Source organism: Oncorhynchus clarkii, chromosome 10 (genome assembly GCF_045791955.1).
Source record: "Oncorhynchus clarkii lewisi isolate Uvic-CL-2024 chromosome 10, UVic_Ocla_1.0, whole genome shotgun sequence".
Lineage (NCBI taxonomy): Eukaryota > Metazoa > Chordata > Actinopteri > Salmoniformes > Salmonidae > Oncorhynchus > Oncorhynchus clarkii.
The window spans coordinates 13320486-13330671 of NC_092156.1; the positions used below are offsets into that span (position 1 = coordinate 13320486).

Below are 10186 nucleotides of genomic sequence, written 5' to 3' on the forward strand. Positions count from 1 at the left end.
ATATAGCCTCACTACTGTTATAGCCTCACTACTGTTATAGCCTCGCTACTGTTATAGCCTCGCTACTGTATATATCCTCTCTACTGTATATATCCTCTCTACTGTATATAGCCTCACTACTGTATATATCCTCTCTACTGTATATAGCCTCACTACTGTATATATCCTCTCTACTGTATATAGCCTCACTACTGTATATAGCCTCGCTACTGTATATATCCTCTCTACTGTATATAACCTCACTACTGTATATAACCTCGCTATTGTTATAGCCTCGCTACTGTTATAGCCTCACTACTGTATATAGCCTCACTACTGTTATAGCCTCGCTACTGTATATAGCCGCACTACTGTATATATCCTCTCTACTGTATATAGCCTCGCTACTGTATATATCCTCTCTACTGTATATAGCCTCACTACTGTATATATCCTCTCTACTGTATATAGCCTCGCTACTGTATATAGTCTGTCTTTTTACTGTTTTATTTCTTTACCTACCTATTGTTCCCCTAATACCTTTATTATTGGTTAGAGCCTGTAAGTAAGCATTTCACTGTAAGGTCTACCTACACCTGTTGTAATTCAGCGCACGTGACAAATAAACTTTGATTTGATTTTAGTAGATAGAACACATGGTTAAAATAAAAATAGCCTAATTAATTTTTAAAAAACATTCTAATCAACAATTACATTCTTTTAAATTACTGTAACTCTGCAACTCGTCCAACTATTGACTTTGTTCACAACTGCCACCAGTTTGACGCCAAAACATTGACAACAAATACCTGTTAACTGAACGTAAATAACATAAATAATAATGCAGAAACCTTATATTAAACATCAATGGTATTCACTATGTTGATGATTTAATTTAGGATCATGTTTAACAGATTAGCCATTCTATTTAGAATTTTTAAATCATCTTAATTAATGAATTATTATATTTTACATGTGATAATGCCACACGTGATAGGGCCAGAGAGGGCCACTAGATGTCTTGTGGTAGATTACATCAAATCCTTGAAAGATACCAAAATTCTGATAGTTTACTGGTAAACTTAGAAAGTTTCCAGTAATATACCCTCCCTTTGCAACTCTAGGCCTGTCATCACCAATCACACGCAGGATCAGGACTGTCGACTGTCATCATATCTGATTCACTTCCTCGTACTCTACTGCTTTACTAACACTAGCAGACACTGCACTCACTCCCAAATAGTATACAGATATATTACTTTATTACTTCTCAATAATACCTCATCATTCAAGATCCTGCTGTAATCATACCCAAGTGATTTTTGTATTGGACCCTGTAGCAAAGCCTCTGTTTCAAATACAGATGTAAGATCTTAATATGAGGCAGTTTGCAACAGCAGGAAAATAATCCTACAGCATTACTAGCAATTCTAATGTGGATTATAATTCATCTGAAATGTCCAAAAATGGCAAATACAAATTTAAGAAGCCTTTTTAAACCTCAAATACAGTACAAGTTTAAAATGTCCTGCATTGCAGGAAAGTTCTCCTGCAACAGGGTGATCAAATTAAGATCCTACATCTATACACTTATCTCAGCCCTGGCCATTCACAGCAGTAGGCGCCAAGCAATATGCATCATGTCAGATTTAACCAGCTAGGCTTCTCGCCACAATCTAAATTTGTCCGTGAATTAAAACGGCAGAATAAATTCCTCGATAAATGAAAGAAAGCAAATAGTTGTGGAGGTAATTTTAATCAGAGTTGTGATTTTGTGACTATTCAGAGGAGTTTGATTGAATGCACTGTTATTATCATAGAGCAGTGGTCTCCGCTTAGTAAACTATCACAATACATCCAAAGTTATCCAGTGATTTCACTGGGCTCAGTAAGGAAAGCCGACTCTCAGATACATACATCTGGAGAAACCCTGCTAAAAACAATGAGGGAAGAGAAAGACAGAGTCCTCCATGTTTTTGTTACAGCGTAAAGAGTAAAATGATACGGCAATCTGCAGTTTGAATTCTGTTGCAACACACGCATACATGGACACACAAATCAAAAATGTGACTTTGGCTTAGCATTCCCCAAATGTTCTGTGGTTAAATGCTTTGACAGAATCCAGTAGTTGCAGTAGTGTTGATATGAGACCAGCAACAATCCTCGAGGTGTTGATCCATCCTGGTGGATTTGCAGATGGGTCATGACATGGATTGTAAAATATTGTTCACGGTTAAACTCATAAACAAGTCAAACTGTCCCATCAGTGCAACCACAAGACATGCAGAGCTTGAGGATAGGGATGGAACCAGCTGAAATGAATACCCTCTAAATATATGTTTTTACTGTATCATTAAAGTACTACTAAAATCCCATTCCATGAAAAAAATGGTCATGGAAACCCCACAGAGAGAACTATAGCCATACCATTTGTAAGGACATTTCTGGCATAACAATGTCTTCCTCACTGACTCTTTGTCCAATAACATTTTATTCCAATTCAAATGCTAACGTACAGAAGTAGTATACTGCGCTTATTTTCAAATGTCTCCTTTTACTTTCCACAGTAACTGAGATGAGTGTGTGTTGTGCGCTTGGTTTAGTGCTGCTGTCCACTTTGGTCGGCATCAAACCCTCGCCCTGATCACTTATGCTGACCTTGACTAAGTAACGTGCCATAAAGCCTACCCACGCCTGTCAATCAACCAGGCTGCAGACAGTTACAGTAAAACAGAACAAAAAGAGCTTAATGGGTAGTCTATATGGTCGCGTCCCAAATCACACCCAATAGCCTATACAGTATACACTCTTAGGAAGAAAACAAACAAAAGTGCTATCTAGCACCTAAAATAGTTATTTGGCTGTCCCCATAGGAGAACCCTTTGAAGAACCCTTTTTGGTTCCAGGTGGATCCCTTTTGAGTTCCATGTAGAACCCTTTCCACAGAGGGTTTTTCATGGAACCCAAAAGGGTTCTTCATGGAACCCAAAAGGGTTCTACCTGGAACCAAAAAGGGTTCTTCCTGGAACCAAAAAGGGTTCTTCTATGGGGACATTTGGAGGAACCCGTTTGGAGAAAGTTAAAAGTATCACTACTTTTAACCAGGGCGCATGTTACTAAATAGGGAATAGCGTGTGATTTGGGACACTGACTCTATGTAGAGCCCTTCCACAGCACTGGCATGGCTCACAGACTGATACTGGGGGGTGGGGAGATTTGTTGTTGCCATGTTACAGATCACAGGATTTGGTTTATAGTTTTAAGCTGATACAAAATGAAACAATTTAAGGGTTAAGAGTTTGAGACATGCTTGTGATAAGATCTCCTCACAAGGTCAGAAAGGCCTACAGTAACAGTGATTTGCTGCAATTTGACATTGGACATAACAAAATAAGTCCTTGTGTTACAAGATTTGACTGTTGATCGAACTTAAAAAAATAGTACAACTAGAGATCTTCCTACCGGAAACTCTCTCTTTCACTATTTTAAAAGCCAGAAAAGACTAAAGATAGTCTAAAGGAAGTACTGCATGCTGAATTGTGAAGGTTTGTGAAGCTTTTTTCCCACATAGACCAAAATGATAAGAGCACACATTATAGTAACAGAAGCATTTGCAACAGGCAGTTCTTAAGGACATCTGTAGAGAGTTTGACTGGGAACAGGGCCTCTGTGTGTTGTTGCTAACAGAGAAAACATAGCAGATAAAACACACCGAGCCAAGACGATATTCCAGAGGAGTCTATTAACTGTGAGACCCTTATGTGTGAGGCGGGCGGGCGGGCAGGCTGAGACCAATGGAAGGGGAAAGTCATCCTGCCGCATGGGAGCCAGGGGCCTCTGCTGTTGCCTAGTGACAAAAATATTTACTATTCACTCAAAAGCACATTACATTTTTTTCTGTGGAAAAGTCAAAACAATAGGCTGTATCAATCTAAATAAGTTGCCTAGCCGCCACATCATAGAGGCCAGTCTCAAGCAGCGTGATCTTGTGATAGGCCAAAGCGGCACCGTTTCCAAGGCAGCCCAACACTCAAATCTGGTTCTGATTGGGCCAGTCTCAAGCAGCGTGATCTTGTGATAGGCCAAAGCGGCACCGTTTCCAAGGCAGCCCAACACTCAAATCTGGTTCTGATTGGGCCTGACCGCAATCTCCATCCAGGCTGGTAAAATGGCCTCATGTCAGAGGCTAGAGGCAGGGAGACAAGGGTAACCAAGGTGGTATTTTCTACTTCTCAATAGTATGCTGGTGGTCATGGAGAGTGGATGGCAATAGCTGGGTGGTCACAGCATGATGTTTTACAGTTAGGAAGGTCTGAAACGTAGTAAATAAAGTGGTGAATTGGGAGCATAAACAGTGTGGAGGCCTTCCTATTCTTTACAGGTATTCTTTACTAGCCCAGCACCAACGTTTTTAAGGAAGTGCGTATGACCACACACTTTGCTTGCAGTTAGGCCCACTTTGAAGACAGTGTAGGGACGGTGAAGCCCTGTTTTGTGGCGCCATTGGGGGCAAAAGCTTTCTTTCCTGGGTAAATCCTGTCATGCCGACATATGCAGGTTCCAGCTGGAGGGGATGAATGATGACATGCACGGCACTACAGTAGGATACTGTGAGAACATGGGAAAAGCAAAACCACACCTAGAAATCTGACATTGCCTTAATGCGCTCCTGCTCCCAGACAGACATAGGGAAACAGTTGGGATATAGGGGGTAGAAAACTAGGAAATAAACTAGGAAAATCATTCCCAATAAATACATTTCTCAGATTGTCAGGCTATAGCCTACACACAAAAGAATGCTGGGTTAAAAATAACCACATTTGGGTTATTTGGTATATTATTGGACAGAATATTGGACAGGTTGTGTGAATAACCCAACAAATTGGGTTGTTGGGATTACTCAAACATGGGTTAATTTAACCATCAGTTGGGAATTGTTACTCCCATTCTGCAATGACCTAGCAGTAGGGTATTTTCAAGAGGCGTGGCTTATTAGGGGCATGGCTTTCAGCTAGATCTTATTGGCCACCCGTGAGAGTAAATGTATTATTGTTCATCACATTCAGTTTACATACTGCAAATTCTAATTCTCCTTCATTCTTCTATAATGTTAAGATTATGTATTACATATTATAATAAGGTATACCACCTTATTGTATCCCAACATTGGGCTTTTAGGGAACTCGTACACTTCTGTGAGCCTCACTAAAGCTACTAAAGTGTCAATGTTCGACCTTAACATGTGATAACTATACAACACAATAGATTAACAGGAATGACATTTATTATCATGGGTGGCTAAAAAGATCTATCTTAAATTCACCCCTCCAGTCTTCTGATCTGTCCCACTGGATCATACAGTATCTCAATGACCCAGCATCAATAACCCAGCAGTTTTTAAAGAAAAACAACCCAACTAAGTGACCCAATGAAAAAAAATGCCTGCAACCCAGTTGGATCAACCAAGCAACCCAGCATTTGTGTACATGCAATTACACTGTAATAAACTGTCTAACTTGTTTAAAGGATATTAGATTCTCCATTATGTCAAGTTTCACAGTAGGGTAGAGTAGGCCTACAAGGAGGCTGATATGTAGAATTGATGATGAAGCATAAAATAGTGCGAGGTCCCTAGACTCAGCAGCAGGTGTATTCCCTGTACAGGCCAAACGTGTTCAAAGCCTCCGCAAAAAATAAAATGTCTACAAAAATATTTACACACACAACTTCCCCTAAAACATTCTAGTGCGTCGCTGATTTTCTATGAGAAGACCCTTGCGGGCCAGCCTGCCTCCACCCCCAATCCGTCAGTGATATCAGACGAGACAAAGGGCGCCTCTCCTGGAATATAACAACACCACGGTGAGCCGCAACAATGAACACGCAGCCATTTCAAACAGACCCTAGAGCTGTGCAGCAGCAGCAACCATCCCCGCCAACACGTTGCTTGCCCCGATTTTAACTCCAACCCCGTGAGGCAAAGCACCGCTTTACATTGCGTTCTAGTAATGCTGAATTCGAAATGCTCTATTTTACAGGCGGGCTATAACATCTGATCATACACATGGGCGTGGGAGATTTTTTCTCTCTCCCTGCATCACCAGTCCAGACGCTCAGATAGCCTATATCTAGACAAATACATCTTTATTTAACAGAATGGGAGTGTACAACAGGCGTTTATTATGGTACATAATTCAACCACAGGATGTTGAATATGGAAAACGAATAGGCCATATATTTCCTCGATTCACACAGCTATAACTGATTGATTGCTTTGTATTCGTTTTTTTCTTATAATAGGAGGCTGTCTTTCCATCATGTGTGGCCCTGTAGGCTACAAAAACGAATCCAAAACGCGATAATGTTGTTTATTATTTATAAAAAGGATGTGCCTTTCATCTACATCATTTCATCTATCTTTCCCCAAGCATTCAAGATGCCAACATATAAAGTTATAACTACATTATAACAGCCCAGTGTGAAGATTATTGTATTAATTAATTTATTTTATATATTTATCTTTCAAACGAGCCACATGCACTGCGCACGGGTATCATGCCATCCTCAACAAAGAAGATGCAAGTTACCTTTAAGAAAACGCCTCGTTCTGTCTCTCCGACTGTCACTATGGCAGCCAATCATGCCACCTTCATTCTGCACTACTGTATTTGTTTCTATGTTCAATTGACTATCATAATGGAAAGGAAAATATCCCACACGGATGAAAAAGGCCTGTATGCATAAATTAATTGCTATTGGCACATTCTTGAATAGCGGTAAAATAAAATAGGAATTAGCCAAGACAAAAGCAATGCACTGATTTTAGACAATCAGGCATGCAAGTTTTAAAAGCCACTAAGGCAGATATTAATATTTCTACTTACTGTGATCTTTGGAATATTCTTTTTGCCTTGATAAGAATGCCCAGACATAATTGCGACTGGTCGAAAACTGATTCCACCTCTGAACAAAGCTTTGAAATATTCCCCTCTGGGTGTTTCTGCGGCTACTGGCTGGATGGGAAAATTAGGGAATGGTCGCCTCCCTCTGTGCAATGTAAAGTGCTTCGAAGTGAGCTAGAGCGTCTACTCAGATCCACCGACGGACTCCTCCCTCAATAGTCTCATTGGTAGCCTACAGCTGCAATGCTCAAATCCTCCCACAGGAGGACGCTCAACAGCAGGTGTAGGCGACTACAACAGTGTACTGTACAGAATTGCACTGAAATAAAAACAGTGTAATGACTCTGCAACATTTGTACCTCGATAACACCGTGGATATTGGATTTATAGACGGCTTAACAGAAATAGTAGCAGAAGGTGAATGTTTAACATTTATTGCACACATATCCAGATGATGCTGTGTAACATTTTGCTAATTCTTATTTACAATTAGGCCAAACCCTAACCAGGACGATGCTGGGGCCATTGTGCGCTGCCCCAATCATGGCCATTGTGATTCGAACCAGGGACTGTAGTGATATCTCTAGCACTGAGATGCAGTGCCCCATATTAGTAGGCTTCTTTGCAGCAGTCTTGTGTAGACTCACTGATGTGTTCAACATGCTACGCATGCAACGCTATTAGATCCCAGCAGGCATAGGCCCTACACATCATAAGAACAAGTGCGGCCGTGGATAGCCAATGGGCAGAGGAGTAGAAGGTAGGCTACCACGTTGTAGACTAGGCCTATATGCTGTGGAGCGGACAAGAGGGGCGTGGCCCTGACAGTTTCGGCTGCAGCTGCCTTGTTTCCGAGGAGCTAAAGGAGGAAGTTAGTGTAGGGATCAAATCCAATTTTATTTGTCACATACACATGGTTAGCAGATGTTAATGTGAGTGTAGCGAAATGCTTGTGCTTCTAGTTCCGACAATGCAGTAATAACCAACGAGTAATCAAACCTAACAATTCCACAACTACTACCTTATACACACAAGTGTAAAAGGATAAAGAATATGTACATAAAGATATATGAATGAGTGATGGTACAGAACGGCATAGGCAAGATGCAGTAGATGGTATAGAGTACAGTATATACATATGAGATGAGTAATGTAGGGTATGTAAACATAAAGTGGCATAGTTTAAAGTGGTTAGTGATACATGTATTACATAAAGATGGCAAGATGCAGTAGATTGTATAGAGTACAGTATATACATATGAGATGAGTAATGTTGGGTATGTAAACATTATATTAAGTGCCATTGTTTAATGTGGCTAGTGATAATTTTTTTTACATAAATGTCCATTATTAAAGTGGCTGGAGTTGAGTCAGTATGTTGGCAGCAGCCACTCAATGTTAGTGGTGGCTGTTAAACAGTCTGATGGCCTTGAGATAGAAGCTGTTTTTCAGTCTCTCGGTCCCTGCTTTGATGCACCTGTACTGACCTCGCCTTCTGGATGATAGCGGGGTGAACAGGCAGTGGCTCAGGTGGTTGTTGTTCTTGATGATCTTTATGGCCTTCCTGTGACATCGGGTGGTGTAGGTGTCCTGGAGGGCAGGTAGTTTGCCCCCGGTGATGCGTTGTGCAGACCTCACTACCCTCTGGAGAGCCTTACGGTTGTGGGCGGAGCAGTTGTCGTACCAGGCCGACAGGATGCTCTCGATTGTTTATCTGTAGAAGTTTGTGAGTGCTTTTGGTGACAAGACGAATTTCTTCAGCCTCCTGAGGTTGAAGAGGCGCGGCTGCGCCTTCATCACAACGCTGTATTTGTGGGTGGACCAATTCAGTTTGTCCGTGATGTGTATGCCGAGGAACTTAAAACTTACTACCCTCTCCATTACTGTCCCGTCGATGTGGATAGGGGGGTGCTCCCTCTGCTGTTTCCTGAAGTCCACAATCATCTCCTTTGTTTTGTTGACATTGAGTGTAAGGTTATTTTCCTGACACCACACTCCGAGGTTCCTCACCTCCTCCCTGTAGGCCGTCTCATCGTTGTTGGTAATCAAGCCTACCACTGTAGTGTCGTCCGCAAACTTGATGATTGAGTTGGAGGCGTGCATGGCCACGCAGTCGTGGGTGAACAGGGAGTACAGGAGAGGGCTCAGAACGCACCCTTGTGGGGCCCCAGTATTGAGGATCAGCGGGGTGGAGATGTTGTTACCTACTCTCACCACCTGGGGGCGGCCCGTCAGGAAGTCCAGTACCCAGTTGCACAGGGCGGGGTCGAGACCCAGGGTCTCGAGCTTGATGGCGAGTTTGGAGGGTACTATGGTGGTAAATGCTTAGCTGTAGTTGATGAACAGCATTCTCACATAGGTATTCCTCTTGTCCAGATGGGTTAGGGCAGTGTGCAGTGTGGTTGCGATTGCGTCGTCTGTGGACCTATTGGGGCGGTATGCAAATTGGAGTGGGTCTAGGGTGTCAGGTAGGGTGGAGGTGATATGATCCTTGAATCGTCCCTCAAAGCACTTCATGATGACGGAAGTGAGTGCTACGGGGCTGTAGTCGTTTAGCTCAGTTACCTTAGCCTTCTTGGGAACAGGAACAATGGTGGCCCTCCTTAAGCATGTGGGAACAGCAGACTGGGATAAGGATTGATTGAATATGTCCGTAAACACGCCAGCCAGCTGGTCTGCGCATGCTCTGAGGACGCGGCTGGGGATGCCGTCTGGGCCTGAAGCCTTGCGAGGGTTAACACGTTTAAATGTTTTACTCACGTCGGCTGCAGTGAAGGAGAGTCCACAGGTTTTGGTAGCGGGCTGTGTCAGTGGCACTGTATTGTCCTCAAAGCGAGCAAATAAGACATTCTGGTCCGCGGCAGGGCTGGTTTTCTTTTTGTAATCCGTGATTGTCATGTTTCCGGTCACCTTGCCCTGGTTAAATGCTGTCGTTCGCGCTTTCGGTTTCGCGCAAATGCTGCCATCAATGTGGTTTCTGTTTTGGGAATGTTTTAATCGTTGCCGTGGGTATGACATCGCCGATGCACTTTCTAATGAACTCGCTCACCGAATCAGCGTATTCGTCAATGTTGTTGTTGGACGCAATGCGGAGCATATCCCAATCCACGTGATCGAAGCAGTCTTGAAGCGTGGAATCAGATTGGTCGGACCAGCGTTGAATAGACCTGAGCGCGGGAGCTTCTTGTTTTAGTTTCTGTCTGTAGGCTGGAAGCAACAAAATGGAGTCGTGGTCAGCTTTTCCGAAAGGAGGGCAGGGGAGGGCCTTATATGCGTCGCGGAAGTTAGAATAACAATGATACAGG

General features: G+C 42.6%; 1 protein-coding gene across 2 annotated transcripts in view; it reads right to left on the reverse strand.

The window, feature by feature from the left end:
• Window positions 1–7068, reverse strand: part of LOC139418026 (dihydropyrimidinase like 3) — a 42355-nt gene extending 35287 nt beyond the window's left edge. Inside the window, exon 1 of one of the 2 annotated variants that reach the window (XM_071167119.1) lies at window positions 6864–7068. In XM_071167119.1, coding sequence (XP_071023220.1) covers window positions 6864–6911 — 48 coding nt within the window. In that variant the 5' untranslated portion in view covers window positions 6912–7068. The remainder of the gene's footprint in view (window positions 1–6863) is intronic. The other variant, XM_071167120.1, reaches the window with a different exon arrangement.
• Between the last annotated feature and the right edge of the window lie 3118 nt (window positions 7069–10186).